This window comes from Zeus faber, assembly GCF_960531495.2.
Source record: "Zeus faber genome assembly, chromosome: 2".
Taxonomy (NCBI): domain Eukaryota; kingdom Metazoa; phylum Chordata; class Actinopteri; order Zeiformes; family Zeidae; genus Zeus; species Zeus faber.
In genome coordinates, this window is record NC_137189.1 from 2,796,181 (window position 1) to 2,822,200 (window position 26,020).

The following is a 26,020-nucleotide window of genomic DNA, read 5'->3' on the forward strand; positions in this document are numbered from 1 at the left end:
AATTATTAAATCATCAATAACTGCTGCAATAACTCTGTCCTGTGGATGACCTGTAGAATGACAAGAGCACAGTTTTTGGTTATAAAGAACCACCACCAAAATGGTGGTGATTGGTCCCCCCTTTGGAGAACTATTTATCATTTTTGGGTCTATAAACAACTGATCACTACTACCAGAGGGGGAGAGTCACCACGGGTGAGACAAATAAACATAGAACCAAACAACATTTCCTCAAAACCATAAACATTGGACGACAACATGTATTGAAAAACAGTTCATTAGTTCAAGGAAAACTGGAACTAAAACTGGTCACGTGACCTCTTCCTGTCATAGTTATGGCAGTAAATGAGGGAGGAAAGGAGAGGAATGCAACCAGGAGGGTCTTGGGGTGCACTCGAAGCAGGTGTGGTGGTGTGTGCGTTTGTGTGTGTGTGTGTGTGTGTGTGTGTGTGTGTGTGTGTGTGTAAGATGTCCACCGCTGAATGTACATGACTTATCCCCATTTGTACTGGTGAAGAGGGTCAGTATTATGTCGTGGCGCCTTCAAGCAGCGGAAAGGGCCCCGTAGCCCCCGGAACTCTGGAGCCTTGTGGACACCCTACAGCTGCAGGAAAGCTCCGAGCCACTGCCCTGTGGCCACAGAAGACCCTTGGGCCCCCTGAGAAGCCAGAGGGCCGTGGAGCAACCCCCACGCCCAGCCCCGAGGAGCATTACTCAGTCCCAGGGAGCACAAAGAGACCCTGCACTCCAGGGGCGCACACATACAACCAATCCCCAGGCACAAGACGCAGCCGCAGGCACAGAAGCCGGGCCGCAGGCGCCAGGCACAGACCGCAGGCCCAGATCCCGGCCCGACAGACCGACACCCCGCCCGAGCTGGCAGGACTCCCATGCCCACCCACGCCCGCGCAAGGGGGAGGCCCGCCCCACCGCATCCAACCAGACGGCCCACCCGGCGTGAGCGCCAAGTGCTCATACACCTAGCAGCGTGTGCTCAGCGCGGGGCACCTGTATGTTACCCCCTCGCCGATGCCAGCAGGCTGCCAGATATACAGCCCCTCCACCACCCGGGGCACCCGCCGCAGAGAAGCCGCGCAGCAGAAGCAGAAGGCCAACAGCCGCCCCCAACACCCCAACCCACACCCACAACAGCAAGCAGCCCCAATGTTTGGATGAGTTATTGGACAAAATTCAGGGAAAAAAATAAATAATAATTAAAATAATAATAATAATAATAATAATAATAATTATAATAGTAATAGGAATTCCAGCAATTACAATAGGTTTCCCTGCTTCGCAGTGGAACCCTAATTAAACTCAAACTCAGAAGCCAGTTGAACAGGCCTGTGGTCATAACAGTTCAATAACCACATGGCTCATGTAGTTCCCCCTTGAGGCCACGAGGTGGCGCAGTGTCATGGCGTTTGAGCCTGAAAGTGGCTCAGAGGCGAGCAGCTACTGTCCTATCACAGCAACAAATTTGATTAATTGAATGGATCCACACACCCACAGCAGCTCCATCCCCACTGCTCTGTCCACATCCACATCCCCACCTCCATCACTGAGGTCAGCTGAGCATTTACATAATAAAACAGAAGATTCAATGCACTATACGTAAAACAGAAAATGAAATATAATGGATAAATATGTCTCCTTCTCAGACGGTACCAATGATGCGCCAACGACGTTACATTTTAAATGATTAAATTTGTTTTTATTGAATTAGTCATTAAAAAGTCTTAGATTGTTGAAATTGAGAACTATTTGAGACACCCTGTGCTACTGTACACTTCCCATAGAGTAACTGCCATTAAAGCATTTTAGCATTTTGTGTTTAATCAGTCTGCAAATCCAATAATATTCTAAGGTGCTTCAGTCATTTCAGTACAGTTTTTTAAACATTAAGGTGCTGTGGTGTGAGGGTGTTGTGTTAAGCAGCTAAATCTTTCTTGGGTCTCGGTAATTGGGCCGGAATCAGGGTGGCTGTACGCCTGTTGCTCATCAGAGCAATCAGCGAGCCACAGGTAAATCCACACAAGTAAGTACAGCCAACATGCATTATTCAGCTCATACTCACACACACACACACACACACACACACACACACACACACACACACACACACACACACACACACACACACACACACACACACACACACCTCTGTCATGTGTGTCCATCTGCTCCCGGCTTGTTCCATCTGTCCACTCTCTACAATAAACTGGTGTGTTTGCAACATCTCTGCCTATGTCTGTGTGAGAGGGCCCTGGAAACACAGCTTGAGCGGTGGGTGGTGCTGCTACAGAAGCATTTCTACAATCAAAGCAGTTCAGCCATGTGCTACTTACATAGATCTTGTCTTTGCTGTATCGCACACGCACGTTGTTGAGCAGCGTCGCTTCGTTCAGGTACATGAGAGAACCTGAGACAACCAGAGGAACAAAGTAGACATTATTATTAAAACAGAGATTCACACCCTTGGGGATCACGTCACAAGTCATTTGATTGTTACATCTTTTTTATAGAAAAAAAAAATGTTAAATAGGTTTGAAATGTATCATCATTTTTATTCAACATTTTAAAAGCTCCCTCAATGCTGATGCACACTGCGCCCCAGTGTGCAGATTTTTAATAAGTGATATAATAAAAGTGATATGATATAATAAAGGTAGACGATGCAATACCCAAATTCACATGAAACAGTAAAAAATATTCTTATTTACTCTCAATATTGCATGAAAGCTTGAATATGGATTGTAATTCATAAAATGAGCGGTGCTGGCTCCAAAATGTAAAAGGAAAACGAAATAGAAAAATTAACAAACTATAATTGCTGTTTTCGGATGTAAAACAGCAATTAGCTAAAAAAGGAAAAACATTTGAGACAAAATGTCACATTAAACAACTCACAGTTGTCCTCCACAACTTTGTTGACATCATCTTCAGCCGGGAAAACCTGGTCGATCGGAGCCAAAAAGGACTGAAAGGAAACTACATGATTATGATGTGGCTGTATGCTTTGTCAGTGTCCCACACTTCTAGGGGGGAAAAAATCAATACAAATGAAAATCGATTTTTATTCATTTCACTATAACGGCATAAATGTATCATCCAAGAATTCCCTTTAAAAGTTTTCTCAAAACTAAATATTGGAAAAACATCATTCTGAGAGTCTGCATCGCTGGTTCCTGAATCACTAATTCACATCTAACCCTCTCCTTTCTTGTTTCTATATCTGTTTCTCCCGCTGATGGTTTCTCGCTGTGTCACGACTATTTTGGGATTCAGACTTTTTTATTCTTCCAATTCTCTGGGGAATTTAAATATAAAACTACAGGCAGATACTCAGAGAGCAGGGGCAGGCACATCCAGGCCTGATTAATTATTTGGAGTTAACAGGACCCTTGGGGTTTGGAGTTGACGCTGTGTGTGTGATGAGTGACTGGACACCACCAAAATGGTGGTGATTGGTCCCCCCTTTGGAGAACTATTTATCATGTTTGGGTCTATAAACAACTGATCACTACTACAAGAGGGGGAGAGTCACCACGGGTGAGACAAATAAACATAGAACCAAACAACATTTCCTCAAAACCATAGACATTGGACGACAACATGTATTGAAAAACAGTTCATTAGGTCCAGGAAAACTGGAACTACAACTGGTCACGTGACCTCTTCCTGTCATAGTTATGGCAGTAAATGAGGGAGGAAAGGAGAGGAATGCAACCAGGAGGGTCTTGGGGTGCACTCGAAGCAGGTGTGGTGGTGTGTGCGTTTGTGTGTGTGTGTGTGTGTGTGTGTGTGTGTGTGTGTGTGTGTGTGTGTGTGTGTGTAAGATGTCCACTGCTGAATGTACATGACTTATCCCCATTTGTACTGGTGTAGAGGGTCAGTATTATGTCGAGGCGCCTTCAAGCAGCGGAAAGGGCCCCGAAGCCCCCTGAACTCTGCAGCCTTGTGGACACCCTACAGCTGCAGGAAAGCTCCGAGCCACTGCCCTGTGGCCACAGAAGACCCTTGGGCCCCCAGAGAAGCCAGATGGCCGTGGAGCAACCACCACGCCCAGCCCCCAGCCCCAGGCACATCCAGGCCTGATTAATTATTTGGAGTTAACAGGACCCTTGGGTTTGGAGTTGACGCTGTGTGTGTGATGAGTGACTGGAAGCAGACTGCACCAGACCAGTCAACATCTCCAAAGCAAAGTACAGCCAACGTGCATTATTCAGCTCACACACACACACACACACACACACACACACACACACACACACACACACACACACACACACACACACACACACACACACACACACACACACACACACACACACACACACACACACACACACACACAGAGACAGAGTGGGGGTTAACGAAGGGTTTTGGATACTATACTATACTATGTTTGTCTGGATAGAAAACAGAAACCTAAAATATATTAATAATATATATTTACTTAAAAATTCCGGAGGGCAATGGAGGGCAGACTGATGGTGGTGAGGGCAACATTTGAACATTATAAACTATTTTTTATAAATGTGTACGCTCCCACCACAGGACTACACAGAGTTACTTTTTTACAAAGTTTAAATCGTGTTTTAAGTTCATACTGAGGATTTTTTGTTTTTAGGAGGAGATTTTAACTGTACTGAGAATGATCTTTTAGACAGGAACTACTGGGAGCCTCACAGATCATCACAGAACACAATGAGGCAGCTTTGAAATGAGGAGGAGAACCAATGGAGATTAAAGACAGTTTACCTGGGCACACTGCAGAGACACATTATTATCTTTGGCTAAACTGGACGGGTTTGACTGTTTTAAGCATCAATATAACATTTTTAAGGAATGTAAAAGGATGCCTGTTGGTTTTACTGATCACTCTCTGGTTGTTTGTCACGTTTTTATCACCAACGTAAAGCCTAAAACTGCGTATTGGCATTTTAACACCACTCTGTTGTGTGACTCCAATTTTAAGGATGCTTTAAAACAGTTTTAAAAACAGAAAACAAGATTTTAAATACTTAAGACTGTGGTGGGACTATGGGAAGAAGGAGATAAGGCAGCTCTGTCAACAGTACACTCTCAATGTCACACGGGACATCACCAGATCTTTGAAGGATTTGGAGACTGACATGGTGGAGTTACAGAGTTAAGTGGAATCCACGGAAATCGAGATCATATTAAGGATCTCAAGTCTAAAAGAGCTGCTCTCACAGACTTATTAGGCACTCAGGCTCAAAAGGTGCTAGTCCGCTCTCGCTTCCAGAGCACAGCGCTGATGGACGCACCATGTAAGCAATTTTTCAGCCTTATTTTTCAGATTTATTCGAGCTCTGAAATCTGACACAGGACAAGAACTTAGGAACCCAGAAGAGATCCGGAGACGAGAGCGCCATGAGCTTTAACGCAGAACTGTACAAAAGTGAGTACAAGGAAAAAAAAGAACTGTTTTACTCCTTTGTGAGAATCTACCCAGGGTCCCAGAAGACATCAGTGCCGAGCTGGAGGAACCTCTGACCCTGCAGGATCTTTCCACGGCCCTGCAGAGGATGAAGGGGGGTAAGGCCCCCAGCATCAAGGGGATTCGTACAGAATTTTACAAAGAGTTCTGGGAGGAATTGCGTGAACATCTTTTAATGGTTTTTAATGAAGGGTTTAAAGACAAACCAGTCAGCTGCAGAAGAGCAGTAATCACTCTCCTACCAAATTAGGAGACTTGCAGGAGATCAAGAACAGGGGTCCTGTGTCGCTTTTGTGTACGGACTATAAAATTTTATCAAGAGCGCTGGCCAACAGGCTGAGGGAGGTTATGGACCTGGTAGTCCATCAAGACCAGATGAACTGTGTGCTTGGTAGGTCTATTCTGGACAATGTGTCCTTAATTCAAGATATTTTGGCAATCTCTAGTTCTTTGGGCCTTCTTTGGCAGCTCGTTTTTTTTGATGGACAAGTCTTTTAAACACATCTGGCTTACCCCGTTTTTATCATGAACTGTTTAAAACCTGGAGTGTTTTGTTTTTTTGTTTGTTTTTTTTAAAAGGAAGCTGCAGATTCCCTCCACTGGCTCCTGGAGGAACCGGTGATCGGAGGAGCCAAGCTGGACGTGCAGGACGAGTCCACTCCAGGAATGAGGAGCGTCCTGAGAGATGCAGGGGTCCAAACCCTGATGCAGGTGGTGGCGGCCGCGGGGAGCAACCTGCAGGACAATGAGGCCATGGCGGAGCGGCTGGGGTGAGGTCCACCAGGATCATACACCTGGTGTTCAAGAGGTGGAAGAAAAGGCTAACCGAGGAGGAACTGTCTCTACTGAAGGAGTACGGAGAAGGGGTGGAGGAGCCAAACCCGGAGGATCCCTCCCCAGAGATGACTCTGACTCCCAACCTGGAGGGGTCCTCGGGGAAACTACTGCACAACCCACGAAAGACAAAACTTGACCTGCACACAGCAAGTGGGAAAACCTTTGTGTGTAATGGTTTTTAACATGAAAAGACTGGAAACACGGGAAGACACTGTCTGGAGGGGACGGCTCCAGACAGGAGGGACAGGAGGAGCCATGTTGGAGGAGCTTTAACAAAGCACTCTCCAAAAAAGGACGAGATCTCCAATGGAGAGTCCTACATGGAGCCATAGCAGTTAATAGTTTTGTTTCTGTTTTTAATCCCGTTGACAAAAATTAATGTCCCTTTTGTAAACTGCCAGAGTCAATTGTTCACTGTTTTTCAAAGTGTGACAGACTTAGAGCTTATTAGTATTTTAAAAGAAGGTTTTCATCTCCTTAAAAAAAAGCTTTTATTCCTGGGGTAAAATATTACAAAACCGACGCAGAGAAATGGCTTTTTACTAGGAGAAGCAAAGATGGCGATTTACATCACAAGAAGAAACAAACAGAGGAAAATAAAGTCTTTTTAAAAAAGGGTTTGTCGCTTTAGTCAGAGCGACAGACTTGTGTTTCCAGTCTGTTTTTATCGTTTAGGGCTTTTTTATTGAACAAAATGTTGTGATTTTTAATGCTTTCAACTGTGAACTGAAGGAAATGTTGAAATAAAGTTGTTTTAAAAATCTCTCTCTCTCTCTCTCAGACACTGGCACTAACTGGCTTCAAAAGGACAAACTCCACATTGTTTGACCTCAGACGGCACTCAGTCCCGGAAACCGGGTGGATGATTCTCTCACAGCACAATCACTGTGAAAACCAGACTTAGAGAATGTCATTCTACTCTATCGTTATTTTTTACAGTTACTTTAGTTCTCATATATACACAGAATGTAATAGAGAAGAGCGAGAGTGAGACTGTCCTGGAGAGCCAGGCGTCTTTTTCCTTCTTTGTTGCTTTATTTTATTGATTAATTAATTGATTCATTTCTAACTTGTCATTTATTGAAATTATTTGCCCTCTCGAGAGATAAAAGAAACATTTTGAATGAAATTAAAGCAACCAGAAGTTAAAAGGAATGACGTTGTAAATGTTACACATTTCTGTGTTTATAATTTTCAAAAAGTAAAAAATAAAACATTGTTCAAAGAAACTATCAAAGAAAAACTATGATGAAATATTTTTGCGGTTTGAATATTGTCACCTAATGAAAAAATAAAAAATAAAATAAAACAAACACTAGCGCCACCCACACATCTACCAGGGCTTCGAACATGTACTGCATGGCCTTTAAACAGAATAAGTGGTGATGCCCTTCGAGACTGTGATTATGGGATATAAAAATAAACTTAACTTGACAGAGAACCTCCACTGTGACTCAAACAGCAAATGTCCCAGACAAGAGAAGGAACCGGTACAAATCACCTTCCAGTCCGTCCGGTCACAACTTGAGAGGGAAGGAGTTTAAGAGCCCTGGTGCAAACAGCGCCACATAGCAGGAACTCTCAGTGCGAGACGTGGAGCTTAGCGTAGAGTGTTTTCCCTCCTCGTCCGCAGGAAAGTGAGTGAGGAGAGAGAATGGAGGAGGGCCTGTTTGTTTAGTTCTGAAAGCCACTTCGCTTCAGAAAGCGTGGATTAATGACTACAAACTACGTCATTCATAAACTGGGTGAGTTAATGACCGCACAAAGAAAAGAAGAATGGGAGAACAAACAAATATTATATTTGTTTGTATTATATCCAGCATGCATTGTATGCCTGGTAACATCATGTAAACTTAAAAAAAAAAAAACTTTAGTGGCATGAAAAAGGGGGAAATGTACTATTTAGAAAGTCTTGATATTCATTGTGAGCTAAGATTCAGGAAAATGCCTTAAAAACCGACCAATCATCATTTTAGATGATATTAAGCTGGTAATATCCTGTCATATTCCACTCACAAATACCCTAGCATTCATGCATTTATAGAATATTTACAGTAGTACCCTGATGATCCCACTGAGATGATCTCACAGTATTTTACTAAACTTTAGGTACAGTTTGCCTCCGAGGTTTTCTGTTTTTGTGGAATTGTGTTGTGTGCCAGGTTTTCACGGATGTACCTATTGACATTTAAACATGCGAAACAGTTTTTGCTCCTTCCAGCCCCTGCTAGTGCTGTGCCAGCTGGCTTGGGAGAACAAACAAATATTATATTTGTTTGTATTATATCCAGCATGCATTGTATGCCTGGTACATCATATAAACTTAATAAAAAAAAAAACTTTAGTGGCATGAAAAAGGGGGAAATGTACCAATTAGAAAGTCTTGATTTTCATTGTGAGCTAAGATTCAGGAAAATGCTTTAAAAACCGACCAAACTCAATCTGCAGAGTGCAGTGCAGGTCTCCCTCAGTTCCCAATGTGAATATGATGAAAAGGATGGAGATGCTCTTGGTACATACAAACTAGCAGGCATTGCATATATATTTCTTATCCTGTAGTTTTTGTGTCCATCCTGCATCAGTACTATAGACAGAGCAGCGCATTCATTTGAACAAATCGGTGCTGGTCCACGCGTCCTGAAAGATTTCAACTTCCTGGACAAATATTATCAGTGTTTATTAAGCTTAAAAACAACTGATAGGCAGAATATATAGAAAAAGAAATCATGAAGGCATATAGATTTATAATATTTTTTATGGAATATTCAAAATAAAATAAGTCCTGCCAGTTAAGGTATTTTGTAAATAAATTAATAAATATAAGGAATATTACGACTTGAAATAATTTCCGAATTTTCATTCGTGAACAATGAGTAACAAGTGCAGCCACTTGAATTAAAATGTCACTGAAATACAGTTTTGACAAAAATCAAAAACAAAATAAATATGGCAAGTAGGTCAAAATAAATAATAAAGTTTGTAGTGTTATGTCTAGTCAACATTATAACACATTGGATATTTACTGTCTGCTTTGAGTCGCACTTAAATATTAAAAAACAAAAACTATGGATGTATGTGTCCCTGTTGTCAATGATACATCATCTTTCAGACGCTGCTGCTCTGTCTCTACCCTGCATGTGAGTCTACTGTGTTTACAAGCGCAACCTGCGGGCGGGGCTTATTTCTATATCGACAAACATGATAGGTTCGAGGTGAAAGTTCAGATTTAGATCGTCCAACCTGATTGGCTTTCCATTGCAACTTGCTAAACACGGAAATCAACAGATCTGCAGAATATATTATCTAAATGATTGAGTCTTTTATTTTTAATCTTACAAGATTGCTATTGTTTCATCGCCCACCAAAATGGTAATTACCAGATAACGGAAACGCTGATGCAGAGAAGACTCATGTTTCAAAATCTCTCTCTCTCTCTCTCTCACTCACTCACTCACTCTCTCACCTTCCCCCTCTGCTTCTGGGGTTCGATGGTCAGGCTGTCAGCTCCGATGTCCACGATGGTTCCCAGCTGGAACCCATCCATCGCATGTGGCGCCCACACCGGCTTTCCATCCTCCATCGCGCCGCCTGAAAAGCCCTGAAAAGGACGGTTGGTTATTCCTATAAGAGTGATTTGAAAATACATCCCATAACAGAAGTTGTCCACCATGAGTACATAGTGTATATCTTTGAGTTACACTATAGGGTAGTGCTGTATATATTGGCAAGCAATGAAATGAAATGCAATGAAAACTGTGTTACCGCAATTAAGTAATGAGATTAAAATTGGAAGAAATTGGCAATATGCAATAACAATGAAAAGTAACTAAGAAAATAGAAAAAATACAATATACAATAAACCTAAAAATAACCAAATGAAGAAAAAAATGGGCAATACACACAACAAACCTAAAAATAAAACAAACCTCAATACCTGAATTCAACATATGATAAAAGCACAATACTGGGTACTGTGCAATTGAAAACGATATATACTGCGTTTTTACTTCGTTGCTTCATGCATCAACTTCAGAAATAGCAATGTTTCTGAAGTTGAAATACAACAGCAGAGACAAATATTGTATTCCAAACGAGCGCAGGACAACAGTACTGTAATCCGACATGAGCACTGTTTCTGTGGTTTCTGCGGATTGCTTTATCTCAGGGAGGGTAACAGAGACCTGGAAACCTGGAAACCTGGACGTCCAGGCTTCTGTTGATGCGGTGTTGTGCTCTCTGGGCTTTGTGGTGAAAGAGCCGCCAATAACACTGTTATTGATTCAGGCTAACAGCTGATCCCGTTGCCGTGGCAATGGCGCTAATAGAAAGCAAGCCACCACCTGGCGGGACGTCCTGGGCCACTCTGGGACTGTGTTGGAAATGGTACAGGAACTTTCCCTCCAAGGACAACAAGAATAACAATAATGATGACCATCACCGGTTAACAGGTACTTTAAAGACCCAGGACTTTGCCGGCCATTTGTTCTGGAATTGTCTTCATACATCTTAGCCTACGGTTGCCCCATTGTGCTAGGTATTACAGCTCAGGTTTAAATAAGTTTTCCTTTAAGAAAAAAAAAAAATACATAGGTGAAGGGAGAATCCAGTGGAAAATAAGAAACCAGGCCTAGACCTTTCTGCAAAGATGTGTTTACATGCACATAGTATGCAGGGACAAAATCTGTTTTCTGTTCAGGATTAGCTGCCAAGACGTCTGGCACACACAGCATTGAAGCTAATATTTATATCCCTTTTCAGTTCATTTTAGATGATATTAAGCTGGAAATATCCTGTCATATTTCACTCACAAATATCCTAGCATTAATGCATTTATAGAATATTTACAGGATTACCGCAATGATCCCACTGAGATGATCTCACAGTATTTTACTAAACTTTAGGTACAGTTGGCCTCTGAAATTTTCTGTTTTTGTGGAATTGTCTTGTGTGCCAGGTTTTCACGGATATACCTATTGACATTTAAACATGCAAAACAGTTTTTCCTCCTTCCAGCCCCTGCTAGTGCTGTGCCAGCTGGCTTGTTCCCGTCGCTCAACCGTTGCCCTGGAGCCTGGCCTTTGCTCTCGCTCCGGACACCAGCAGATCCAGACAGGCTTTCTATGCTCCATGTAAATTATTCAACTCACACGTTGGGAATCACTTACTCAGCAATGCAAACACTTTCTGCTACTCACCAAAACTCTACCAATGATTGAATAGATGGGAACTACTAGAGCTGCTGTGATGTCATAATTTGTCACATGACCTAAATTCCTTGCAATTGTACATTGAGAAACGTTGTTCTTAAACTGCTGGACTATTTACTCATGCAGTTGTTCACAAAGTGGTGAACCACGCCCCATCCTTGCTTGTGAACAACTGAGCCTTTCGGGGATGCTCCTTTTATACCCTATAAAACATATGGGGAAAAGGTACTTCCACACTGGGAAACTCACCTGTTTCCAATTAACCTGTTCACCTGTGGAATGTTCCAAACAGGTGTTTTTTGAACATTCTTCAACTTTCCCAGTCTGTGTTTCCCCTGTCCCAGCTTTTTTGGAATGTGTTGAACATTAAATATCTTGTCTTTGTAGTGTATTCAATTGAATATAGGTTGAAAAGGATTTGCAAATCATTGTATTCTGTTTATATTTACGTTTGACACAACATCCCAACTTCATTGGAATTGGGGTTTGTACATTCTTACAATTTCTAGTTTCAGCTTCATCCACAGGGTGTTTTCCTATTTAGGCCTTAGGCTTACAGCAGCTTGTGGAATAACTGAAAAGGTCACAGGTTTGATCCCCACATCCAGGTGTCCTGTGCAACACAATGCCAGTCACTCTGGATTGGAGTGTCAGCTAAATGGATAAAACTGTGAAAATAATGCCAAACAACATGCCAGTCAGCAGCGAAACAACCTTATTAACATGAATGCGCTGACATCACTGAATAAAGGTTCTGGTGTTAATAACAGCTGAAACTAAGCCAGGTATCATCTCACACTTTCCATATGCACAGCTGCCATTCGTTTGGACGCCTTACATCATCCAGCGGTCCCTCCTCCCTAGAGCTTCATCTTGGCTTGTTGGAAAATGGCAAAATTAATACAGCTTTCGTGCTCTGAGCGAATGGGGAATTGATTGATTTTGAAATCGACTTGTCAAACCACGTGGCAACCATGAGGGTCGAGCGCTGAAGCCAATGCGGAAGTGTTTTAAACTGCTGTTTGACTATTGGCTACTACAGAAGATGCTTCAGAAAACTGAATGGAAGTTAATGGAAAAATGATAAAATTATTGCTATAATTACAAAGTCAATGGATTTTTTAGGTGGTAGGTGGTTTTTAGGTGTCTGGGTTGCGGTTTTGAGATGATTGTTCCATAAAGAGGATATTGAGGCTTAAAGATGTGTATATACAATTTAAGTATTTATACAAAACATCAAGTTTTTACTAAATTAAGTCCCATAGCAACTGAAAGCAACTGGGAGACGTGCGTGACGTGGCACAGGACACAGGTTTTTTTTTTGGAACAGGACGGAACGGGACAACGCCTTATCTCAGTTGTGTTTTACAATTTTGTTTCATACAAACACAGGTAAGGAAACAGGGAAAATACAAATTAATACATCTAAAATAAAAATGGAATGGGAACTACTCCAATTCGTTGATACCTGTTTTCCACTGTGGACACTAGCGCTAAAAAAACAGGAATAACCCTGTACCACTCGATCATTTCATATCCAATTTAGAATCCAAAATCAGAATCAGAATCAGAAGTTACTGACTTCTTTTTCCCGCATGTGGGACCATAAAATGTATGTGCGCCACTCCAGCCCCTCCCCAAGCCGACCTCCGAACAGCCGCTGAAGGACGGGTCCAATGCACCGGTTAGGTTTAAGTTTTTCATTTTCCATACACGTAAGAAACTAAGGAAACAAAATCAATTCCATATGAAAGATTATGAAATGAAATTTCATGAAATTATGAAACCATGAGATGAAATTCCATTTCTGTGGTTATAGTTGATTCAGACAATACACTTCACAGGGTCTCCCCAAGAAAGGTTATTCGGCCTGGTAGCAAGTATGGGGGTCATGGGTGATACTGAGAGAAGGAATAGAGTAAAATGAAATACATCTAAAATAAAAGTATTATGTTTTATTAGATTTATTTAGAGGAACAGGACACGCAATCCCTTGCGCCCATCGATCACTCTCACTAAAGTTTAGATAGGGGCTATTTTTGAGAATTTTTATGACCTAAACCTATTTGTCCTTAACAACTTAATAAACTTTTCCATTGTGACATGATAACAAATAATTGAGAGTTTGTATGAACTGGACGTTGGGTAATGAATACTTTCATGAACCGCCTTTTATCTGATAAGCTAATCGACCATAATGTGACACTGATGAGCATCACTGCTGTTTGGCTCGAGTCGCACGGCAAGAGGGCAAGCGGAGAGAGAGAGAGCTTCTCCCTCTCCGCCCCTCCTCTGATGGATCAGTTTTAAAAGACGGTAAACTGCACTTACACCGCTTCAATGATCAGATTTTTCGTGGCAGATAAAACAAAATTGCCATTAATGTCAATCAGCGATTGATGGAGTCAATCAGCTATCGATGGAGTCGATCACCGATTTTAATCTTCAATCTGCCCAAGTCTAATGTGGTTCTTCCTTCCTCCGACTGTGGTGGCTTCGCACCCCCCTCCTCACACACCAAGACTCCACCCCGATGTCCACATATTGAAAGTTCTGGCTCCAACTTGTGATGTCACAAGCGCTATGTTTATTATTCTATTCAAGTCAAACATTGCTTTCTGCCGAGTCCTAGACTTAAAGACAATCAAATTGTATTTGACCCCCCACACACACACACACACACAAAAAAACAGAAATCGTACACTAAGTGCAATAGCATAGGTAGCCACAGCAATAACTTTTAAATAACAGCTACTGAACTATGTGATTAAATGGCTTCATGATGTCTTCACAATGCCTCCACACTGGGGAACCTAATTAGAGTTCTAAAGATGTTTTTATACGCTTACCCATATTGACATGATTACAAAACATGATAAAAAACTTGATGACCAAAAATGGTGACACAATATGGTGACTTGGCACATCCTGTCGTAAACATTTGAGCCATTAGACATAGAGGGCTATTATTGTATTGTTTTACTGGTGAAAAAACTGTTACAATTTCTAAACACTGATCAATGCAAACAACGCTCTTATAACCAAACCAAATGAGTGGACGCAGATTTGAATAATACTTCCAAATATCACTTATGAATATCAGATGGATAGGGTTTCAGCTCGGGTGTAAATTGGACTTTTCAGTGACTGTTGAACTCATGGACAGTATTCTCCAACTGCAGTGTATTGGTGGCATAAAATTAATTAACCCCAAATAATGGTCAAATAAAAGTTGGTGCCACTGTGTAGTGTCAGTGGGGAGAAAGAAGACAATAACTCCTCCCCCAACATTATTTTAAATAATCCCGGCAGGAGAATAATGTGGCAACAGTGTTTTAATGAGTCGCAAATTCCAGAATAAATTACTTTATTTAGCCACTAGGAAAAGGGAGAAGGGAAAGTCCAGTACATGTTCAGAACGCATCCTCATTGGTCAGGTGCAAATTAGTCTTCATCATTATTTTTATTATTATTACATAGTCTACTGCAAAAGGGAGATTAAAAATAATGCTATCTGTAATGCATGGCAAACTTCAGAGACAGCGCAATCGTTGCAGGGAGAAGTATTGTCGGTGTTGTTTTAGAGGGATCGTGTGGTGTTTAAGCATATGTGAAACTAATTATGTTTATTTATAGGAAAGGTCGATTGTTTTATACATTACCAACTGGCGATGATGACAGGTTTTTTTTTTTCGTGTGTCAGTGTCGATAAACATCAATCGCCGGATTATGAAATAAGCGGCCCAGCCCTATGTGAATTCAAATTAAACCTCCCAGGAACACATGCTTGTGGCTGCACAACACAATAATGAGTCACAGCACTTCAGTTTGACTGTCGGTGGAGCGTGCTGCCATAAGCTTGGTACCCAGTAGGGCTGGGAATTGGTGCTCAATACCTTTAAGGTATCGACCAAAATAACCCAGTACCAAGTAGTATCGAAACTTCTCCAGTCTTTTGCTCGCAGCCAATCATCACAAGCATTCTTTGATTTAATGTGCCGTGTGATTGGTTCGCCACCCCAGCAGCTACAAGCCAACCAATCACAGCAAGCATTTTTCAATTTAATGAGACGTGTGATTGGCCCACTACCGCAGCAGCTACAAGCCAGACAATCACCAAAGCGTTCTTCGATTTAATGCGATGTGTGGGGGAGGGGGGGTTGTATGTCCGCCATCCTCTTTTGCCATTAAATCATATTTCTTCTGTTCAGACAAGACGGAAGGATACAAGAGCTGACAAGAGCACCGCTTGGCCCTGACTAATGTGTTACTGAATTCCAGAAGCCTTCTCTGCATGAGAGCCAAACCTTTATGACTTCATCAATGAGAGCAAATGATTTGAGCAAGGATATAGGAGAGCTTCCTTATCGCCTGGCCATTGATAACACAGACGGCTTCAAGTAATGACTACAGTGAGAGCTCGGAGTCATTCAGAGGTGGAGAGAAAATGTACCATACATTTTTAAAAGGTGGAACTACTCTTTCAGGCTGAAAAGCAGGACAAAAGACACTAAATCTTAATCAGATTGCTCAACAGTGTTTTAGTCAATTGCAATCTTCCAAGGGAAGAGCGGAATTTTCTATGCATTTCACAGCAATTCTTTGCAAAGGTGCTTTCTAAATACACATTTTGCACAATGCACAATCCATTTTTTGTTTTTTTAATGAACCATATCAATCAAATGATTGGTTTATTTATAGAGATATCACTCCACAGTGTAAAATGCTTCAGGTTTCTGCAGTGCAGTTAGGTCCAAAGCCAGTCAGTAGAAGTTAAAAACAGTTTTTCCAACGGTCAGAAGGTAGGCAACTGTTTTTAAAAAAAGAAAGGACTAAATGTTACTTGCTCCATTCTGGAAAACACAAGCTCCAGAAAGGCTGTTACACTCAACATCATTTACAATAGATCTGTTATAAACGCTTGTTTTATTAACCAAGGAAACGTGCTTGGCTTTGGGGTTATCAGTTATGGTATTTGTACGGGACTTTCAATCATAGATCATTGGCTGATGATGCCCAGCAGTCTCAGGGTTGACCTGACCTATTCTAGTTCACATTACATTTACCAAACCCTGGCTCTTCATCTGGAAATGGGTTTACATACCCCACAGCAGAGTCCATTTATCCCATTAATCTCCAATTACACCATTTAGCCTGTTTACCTCCAACCGCACCATCAACATGAACTGCCTCCAACTAATGGAACAGTTGACCTTTGTGTGTACATCCACTGTTTGGAAACCACAACAATCTGCGACTAATGGGACGACCCTTGTGACATAAAAAACAGTCCGTTAGGCTTGTTTGGCAGCTCCGAAATCACACAACACCAAAAACAAATGAATATTTAAATAAATGATCATAAATAAATACAGTGCACGTGTTTTATTTGCATCCCTGCTAATTGCTTATAGTGTGCATAACATATATTTTCTGATATTCATAATTTACAAATGAAATGCAAATGCAAACTAATCAAATCCAAACAGCGAACATCTGCTCAGGATTTCAGCGTTTCCTGATCCAATGACGAGTGTTTAAGTTGGGGTGGGTGTCTGGTCTAACCAGCCAAGATGGGGACTCCGAACAAAAGGCTTTAAAGATGTGTCACTCGGGGGAAACAGTGTGGAGACACGGTAATTGGAGGCAGCCCAAGCATGAAGCAGGGCCGTCACGATCAGGATATTTTAGTTGATGATTAATTGTCAAACAAATGATTGTGATGAATAATCTTTCTTGTTTCATTGTATGTTACTACCACAGTGTAGGCTCATAATATTCTAATACTCTAATATAACATTATTTCATTTTGTGCATTTTGGGTGTCATGACGGTAAAATCCAAGACTATATTGAAATGAGAAAATAATTGGCCGAGGAATACTTATTCTTACCCTGCTTTAATGTTTTTCATTCTTTTAATTTTTTTATTATTGTACTTTGTAAATGCATTTTGCTTCGCTTTTCTCTCTTCATGACTTATTTTAATGTAAAGCACTTCGAGTTCCTATGTCCATGTCATTTGAACATGAAAGACTCAGGGAGAGAGATGGATGATTTGCCTCAACCCGACTGATTGAAATCCATCTAAATCACATTGAATTTTTTGTAACATTTCTAGCATTGGTTTGAAATTCCCCTCAAAAGACATTGTTAGGGAAACATATGATATGCGATCAGGCGATAACATTTGAGAGTTGCCCAACCACATAATTCTGTTGGCCACTGGGAGCTGCCCAGTACAACCACCATCTTCTAGAAACAATACTCAGATGCAGATTAGGAATCAGCTCAGACACTGCGCTTGTGTACTTTTAAAAAAACTCAAACACCTCAACATTGCAAGCTAAACCTAAACGTTAACTCAAATTAATTGTAACTGAAATTCAAGATTGGTATTGGTATTCTGTATCAGTACATTCCTGAGAGTAAACGATCAGTTCTTATACTTGGTTAAAAAAAGGAAATGATATCTGTGCTTGGGATCTGTGGTATGTGTTGTCCAGTACAACAGGATTCCACTGTTATTGTAGGGCACCAAAGATCCCTGTCGGTACACGTGGTAGTTCAATGGTTTACTCAGGTGGTCAGTTTTCTCAGTTAGGTAAAATCATTATTTACTTCTTATTTACTAGTATTTATCACTGGGGTGACAACTCACTACTCTGTCCTGCATTCAAGTAAAAAGAAACATCACCTCCAACCCAATCAGCATCAGTCATTACTATCGACACTGAAAACAGATGGATCAAACCTCTAGTTGTTAATAAATCTAGTTAGGAATGCAGTTAGCAGGAGACTACAGGTAAATCCATCCAACTCAATAAAGCCCCTTTCCCACTTGCACTGAAAGCAGTAAATCTACTGGCAATGTTCCGTATTGGGGTCATGTGGGAACAGGAGCCGGTGTCTGTTTCGCAAAAGTCGTTCTGTAAATGTCCACACTCTCGACCTAGTAACATTTCCTGTAAATTGCTGGTACAGCTGTGAATGGAAGTATTGTATGTGGAAGCAGTAACATTTCCATAAAGAAGGGGTGGCGCCGAAAATCCAAATAAAGTACAAATAGTGGGTTTTTACCTATATTTATTTAATAGTTTAATAGTTCAGAAAATGACTTGTTTTGAGAAAGAAAAAAAAAACATTCGGAAAAATGTTGAGTCCGATTCGAACCGTTGAGCTCGGCTGCAAAGATGAGAAACTGAAACATGTCCGATCTCTACGGAGACAGGTCTTTATATTCTTAAATTCTAGTATTTTTCTTCTTAAAAATGCCGCTCAGAACCTAGACGTGTCTTTTACAGTTAGGGGTGCAGCGCGAAGGTGCAGGGACATCGTGTACAAGCACTTGGCTTGCCTGCTGGCTGCACTGTGGTGCGGAGCCGGAGGGAGCGAGCGAACAGGGAGAGGGAGAACGAGTGGAAAACGTTCCTTCTCTGGAGACAGGAAGTGTAGGACAGGTTGAAAAGGATCACACTGATTTAATAACACTGGGTTTAGGGTTATTACGTCCAGGGACGAGGGTTCTGTCCCCTCAGTCAGCGGAGGGAAGAGTGCGTGGGGTGGGGAGAGGGGGTGCGCAGCACTGGTCTAAAAAACGATGCTGCTGCCAGTCTCGTGTGATATTACACAACTCTCATGCGAAAATGATGTAATTTATCTGGAACAGTCATCTCTGTGGGGACAGACTCCATATGGAACTTTTCCATAAAGTAGGCTATGTGGGAATGGCGACCACCTGCCTTTAGAGAGTAGAGTATTATCAAAGCCCGTGGACAGCTGCAGTGGATCGTGGTGGAGCATTGAATCGCTTGATGTCATCAATTCACACAGGTGGAATGAAGGGTAATTCAAAGCACCTTCCCAGCACCGGGATGCGTTAGTGCGTGACGCCCGGCCTCCTTCAAGATCTGATGGATTTCTTAGAAGAAGACATTAGCCAGGTGGTTATTGTGGTGTTTTTCTGTCATTTACTTTTCATTCTAGCAAAATGCCAACATTTTCCAGGAGGTCATTCAAATGTCAAGCACATTTCTAGAACTAATTTTGGGAATTGGAACTCCACTTTACTCACATTTTAACTCTGTATTGCAGGCAATGGCATACAAACCATTTCCATTTCTGTATTAATTTCTGTTTCATTTCTGTTTCCCCCCTGAGCTAAAAGACAGATTTAGGTTGTTTTGTTTTCCAAAAATTCAGCTCAATTAAACAGAATCTCTTCCAGCAGTTTGTTCCACATTGCAATATAAAAATCATCATGAGGACGTTTAGACAATGACGTTAAAATCTCAATTCCCTTCACATTTTGTTAACTTGTGTCTTCCCAGGCAGTACATGCACCATCCTGAAGCTCCACACATATGGTGCTCAGCACAAGTTATAGTGAACAATCCCTTCTTTTTACTCTGCCATCCCTCTGCTTGTGTGTGTGTGTGTGTGTGTGTGTGTGTGTGTGTGTGTGTGTCCGTGTGTGTGTGTGGCCATAGCTAATGAATACACGCAGTTTTAAATTTAGACATGATACAAGGCAATAAAAGCTGTCTCATTGTATAGTTAATAGACAGGCTCATTACACCAAGAAGAAGGGATCTCATCTCAACAGAGAAACTAGTGTTTCTACACCAGCGGACCAAACAGCAGCTCCTAAAACAATTCAATACAATGGTAAAAGTATCCCACAATGCATTGTGAGGGCAAGATGCCGATGACAGTTTCTCTGCAGTGTTGTGACCAACCCTCAAGGTGCTAAAAGGAAGTGGGGCAGCTTTCTGACAACGTAGTATCTTTTGGCTGCATCTGCAATAACGTAGACTAGGAACAGGAGGTTACACGGCTTCCTTCCATCTCACAGCATCTGAAGAAAATCCCACATGAAGAGTTTCAGCATCAAAGGATTTGGTTGAGAGCTGCAAATAAAATGTGATCATGCACTACAAAGCTGTTAGACTCCAAGGCCTGGGCGAAATATTCCATCTTGCCTGTTAGTGTCCTTTAGTGGCAGTGTATTGTAGGTCATTATATTGCATAACATAACAGTACGGCCTAAATGAATGATGATTTGAAGATTTGACATAAAATTGTGAAGGACATTAGGATCTGGAAAGCATAGTTCAATGTCAGGAAAATTCTTTAACATCGGAATTAACTAAGCAGAAATTTGGATACACAGTATATCATTATCATGGTCGATACTGCAAAATCTCCATGAAAATAACTTCTTCCCAAGGGCCACAGTAGACTACAGAGAGGGGGGCTGTGTGTGGAAGCCCTGGACGGCTTGGCTTCCATTGGCCCGGTAGCTATGCACGGCGGAGCCCACTCAGCAGACAAACAGAGGAGCCGTTAGATCAGAGTTGGTAGAAAACTGAGGGCCCACTGTCACAGTTAAGTCACGTCCCGTGACTTGAACAATAGAAATCCAGCGATCCGTTTCGGAACAAAGGAATCCCACAGGCGTTATTGACAAAAGCAGGGCAGCGCCGTGGAGAGCTTCGTGGGGCACAGAGAGGATTTGTCTGAGATGCGATAAGATAAGTTTCAATTTGCTCGGCATTTGAAAGATATATTCTCCAAACATGAAGGCGTCAAAAAGCCAATCAGCATTAGCTGGTTTGTTCGTGTGTATTAGTCTGTGTCAGTGGCTGTTCTCACACCAAACAGTTGTGGGGACTCCCTGAGGGGAACTAAGAACTGGGGAGGTTCCCCGAGAGGTAAATACCTTCAAGGGCATTTTTTCTGGTTGCATTCGCACTGTCGATAGAAATTCTGAAATGACGTCAGCCAATGGGGTTTCAGCACGAGTTCTGTGTTCTGTTTACTCCGTAACTTGTACTTATTTCACCTTATTAGTCCACCAAAATCTGATTTTGAACAAATGTTGAATCTTCACTCATATTAGACCTACAAGATGAAATTCAAAAGTTTGTTCCACTTTTCATCCAAGGCAAGGACACGGCACACAGCACGCAGATTCTTTGTTTCAATTAACGTCAGAAAATCAAATAAATGAACTTAATACATCTACAATAAAAAATACAATTTTTATTGTTTTTTATTTTTATTGGTTATATTTTACTGTCCCTGGAACTGACTGTCTTCAGTTCCAGGGACCGGCGAGGGACCATGGACTCAAGTCTGGACCACTGAAGGTTCCTCTAATGCCGGTTAGTTCCTGCTCTGGAGTAGGAGCTAAAAAAGTCCCTCAAGAACGGCATTCTACGAACTACAAACGTTCCTAGTTCCTCCAGTGCAGACACAAGAAAAAAAGGGACGGTTCGTCCAAAAAGTTCTTAGAACTATGAAAAAGTTCCTGCAGTGCGAAAACGCACTGCTTGAAGAAAGCATCGCAAGTGGTACAGTCCAAAAAACCTTCATCGGGGGAGACCTGAGATCACAATTCCGATTAAAACCAATGATCCATACTTCAGTTTGAGCCCAACACGGGAGACTCCCCCCACGGTCAAACTGCTGGTGCCTTTGCAGTGTTACTACAGGGGGTTGGGAGGGTGGGGTCTGTAATCTTATAATCGTAGCTGATTGGACCTGAGCACAGGGTTCACAGGGGTCCTGATGCCACCAATCCCAATAGTGAAAGCAACGCTTAAGTCATTTCAACAACAAAACACACACATGGGACGTGCTGTCTACAGGGTGAAACTTCATTCCAGACATGAAAAAAACGTTTTTAATTTTTGTTATCCCTTTCATGTGGACTTAAAACACTCCGATTTAACACTGTGTTCAAGAAATTACAACTTTTTTTATTTTTTAATCCAACAATCATGCTGCCGTCATGTCCAACGAAAGTTAACTTGATTGAAAGGACAACTGATCTACTACAACAAAACTGAAAGTAATCACTAGCATATCAATGCCCACATGCTGCCAAAATGCCCATCCATTATCAGTGACTAATTATTGGTTATTAGAAGTTTTCAGGGCTCTAATCAACATGTCATGGGGTCTGTTGAGTTATGGACGCTTAGTTTCGCTCCTGTACTTGATAATAACTCAATAGGACTATAATCTTTTTCACTTTTTCATGATAAATAATCATACACTAAAATGAAAGCGACTCATTATTTTAGAATCCATAAGCAACTTTGATCATATGATTACGACATGAAGAGAGATGCGTTGATGGTGTGAAGACGAGAATCCATATTGAACCCTACCCACAATTCCTTGTAATCATTACACAGATAGGCCCTTTCTCAATCTGCGTTCTAGTCTGTACTTGTGGACTTCTGAAACATCATCACTCACAGCCCAAGTACTGTTCCAATTCAAAGTACGCATCAAGCCAAGTCCAGTCCAAATGCCCGGATGTGGACTTGCGCCGCCTATTTTATCGAGGATGCATCAGTGGTGACTTGTGTGGACTTGGGACAGCCAATATACCAGAATGCATTTCGCAGAATGACCGTCCTGCATCCTCCCTTCCCCGGGAGTCTGTACTCCTGGGTGGAACTTGCCAAGTCTGAACTACCAAGTCCACAAGTCCGGACTTCACGTACTTGGTATTGAGAAATGGCCATAGTGCCCCGCCCGGAAGAATCAGCACAGTTAGCAGGTGGCTGCTTTGTGATGAAACCGTAAAGGACACGGACACACACACGGACGGACACACGGACACACGGACACACACACACGCGCACGCGCACGCACGCACGGACGGACGGACGGACGGACACACACACACACACACACACACACACACTCACACACACACTCACACTCACACACACACACATTGGTGAGAACTATGTTTTAATGGCTTTGAACTGCTGAGTTGGAGCGATTATTGGGCTGGAGCTTAAAGATTGACAGGAGTCACCCCCCTCAAGTCAGAGTGGAGCAGCAATAACAAGTTAAACTGTGTTTTATAAAGCCTTTAAGAGTAGTTATATTACACACAGAGACTTAACCACCTCTACTGAAACCTCAGGATGCATTGTGATCTTTCCAGGGAATGGCCTTCTGTAAATACAATTGTTATGTGATTGCACAATAAGGTTTAAACTGTTCAAGTTTGGATGTTTTCGGAAGGGGCGTGAAAGTCTTTTGGCCACTGGGATCTGCATGTACAGTCACACTTTTCTTTTCGGGATTTACAGATGCTGATATTGATTCAAGATTCAAGATTTTTTATTTGTCACATACATATACATACTTCCATACATATATGCAGTGAAATGTAATATGTAAATAAATGTAATATGTAAATGTAAAAGATTAAGGATCAGGGTCAACACTCCAAAAAGAGCTCCAATACCTAACCAATCCCTAACATGATGTTCTTCTTGCACTGAGTTACATGCACCCTGTAGACAGCACGTCCCACGTGTGTGTTTTGTTGTTGAAATGACTTAAGCGTTGCCTTCACTATTGGGATTGGTGGCATCAGGACCCCTGTGAACCCTGTGCTCAGGTCCAATCAGCTACGATGCGAGTTACATTGCACTGAGTTAATGTTTTATTTTGGGACCTCAGTTTTATGTTATATCATATTTTTGTTTAAACAAAGCAGTGAATAAATCCATTACTGGCACTGATAAACTGGATGGAGGTCAGAGAAATGGCCCTGTATCCAAAGGGCCACAGGTATAAAACCACGGCAAACTGGGAAATATAATTTAAATGCACTTCGGCAAGGAACTCAGGAAGGAAGCACTCAGGGACTAAAAGTAGAGACTGAGAAACTGATTTGGTTGTGATGCAAGGTCTGTTTGAGAGGTAGAGCACCTGAAAATGACCATCTCAACATGGCTGGATAATACTGTGGAAAGGAAAAAGAAAGCACTCGATCAATCGCAGCTATGACTGGTAAACCTGTCCACTCTAATAGACTCTAGCAAGTCAATAGCATCATTTGGAATTGTGACCCACTGTGACCCGGAAAATGAATAGTTCTGGATCCTGGTTCCAGGATTCTTGCTATTTTTAAAAAGGGTAATCAATAATCTCTCCCCAATGATCTCACTTCCTCACATCACACTATCTAGCGGGACTTGGAAGCAGAGACACTCAGGCGCCGAAAAAACCAAGAGGAGAGGAAACTTGAGTGGCATCAGAGAGACAGGATCACAGAGGGGAGACCCCGGGGGGCTGACAGCATGAAAGAGATAGAGGCTGGTTTAACTTATTCACACAGAAGGAATCCTGGGAAATGTTTAAAAGCTGCACACGGTATCAATGGGGATCTGGTGCACCAGTATAGACCCAGTACTGTCCCAGTATGCATCTACCTGACCCAATTATAATTATACAATTAAAGTCCAACTTTAAAGTTATTTGTTCCAATTTTTAGCCATGCCTAGGTTTTTTTTAATGGCACTCCCTGCAGCAATGCATTGATTCAACAGTCACCACCATATATTTTGGACCAATAACTGATTTAAGCACCAGCACCGGTACTTGGCCCAAATGGCAATCCCACTCAGTGCTTTTTACGAGTCTTTAGAGCAAGTCAATAATCTCATTATATCCTCCACCTCACAACCTTTTGCATGAGAGGTCGCTAGGTTCACTTTTATGGTCCTGTATTGGCACTAAGCAGTAGCCTAGTTTTGGTGAGAATTTATTTAATTTATCACTGGTTGTCAAGCCTTGCCTCCAAAATGGTGTACTACATACTGTTCATAGTAAAATCCAGTGTACTTCAGTATATGTGTAAAAATAATTGTGTCTTGTCTGACATACTATATCATCATATAGCCGCTCCACTTCCTAACAACATGTTGAGGGTTGATGACGACACTGTAGACACTCAATGCATTGAAGGACACGCTTGCCATCATAGTGTGCAGTGTTTGCAAACTAGGATATCACACTGGATGAAGTATGTCATCCTGGTACTGCTCGCATACTATTTGAGCATACCATGGTTTCTGGACATTCTAAACACTGACTTGGCATGCTAAATCATATGCTAGAATGGAATTTTGGACGCAGTCAAGTACTAATAGCACCCCCCTTCTCTGTTTGGATAAAAATTGAGGGGCGTTAAAGCAGGGAAGTGGCATTGACTGGAGGTGGGATTTAACATGTACATGTCCCAGAGACCCTGCTTCCATTTTTTTCCATGACCTCTGAGAACTACGTGCCAAATACCGAGGCCTAAGTGGGACTTAGACAGCAGTGGGACTTTACTTTTAAAAAGATAGGGCACCAGCACTAGAAGCAGCATTAAATGGTGGAAAGGTCACCGCTCAAGGATCCTTTCACGAGTGGTAAAAACCACTCCTGCATGCGTGGCATTTTCAATAGATGTGTTCTACAGCGCTGGGTTCACGTGGGTCAAGGTTTACCCTGAGAGAAGCTGCCCAGCCATGGAGGAGAACAGCACTCCAGGAGAGCAAAGGGAACTAAAGTAAAAGTTCCATTCCCGCATCAGGCCTTATACAAATATAGAACTTCTTCACGCTCGAGTCAACAGCAATTCTCCAGACTAACAGATCCAAGCAGCGCAGCACAAAACACAGTACTTAAGACAGTCAATATTTACA

The 26,020-nt window shown here is 41.9% G+C and overlaps 1 protein-coding gene across 1 annotated transcript in view; it reads right to left on the reverse strand.

Moving 5' to 3' along the window:
* LOC307248231 (unconventional myosin-VI-like) overlaps positions 1-26,020 on the reverse strand; it is a 146,117-nt gene that overhangs the window by 116,898 nt on the left and 3,199 nt on the right. Inside the window, exons 2-4 of the mRNA XM_080024561.1 lie at positions 9,768-9,902; positions 2,911-2,980; positions 2,349-2,422 (exon numbers count right to left, since the gene is read on the reverse strand). Coding sequence (XP_079880687.1) covers positions 2,349-2,422; positions 2,911-2,980; positions 9,768-9,884 — 261 coding nt within the window. The 5' untranslated portion in view covers positions 9,885-9,902. The remainder of the gene's footprint in view (positions 1-2,348; positions 2,423-2,910; positions 2,981-9,767; positions 9,903-26,020) is intronic.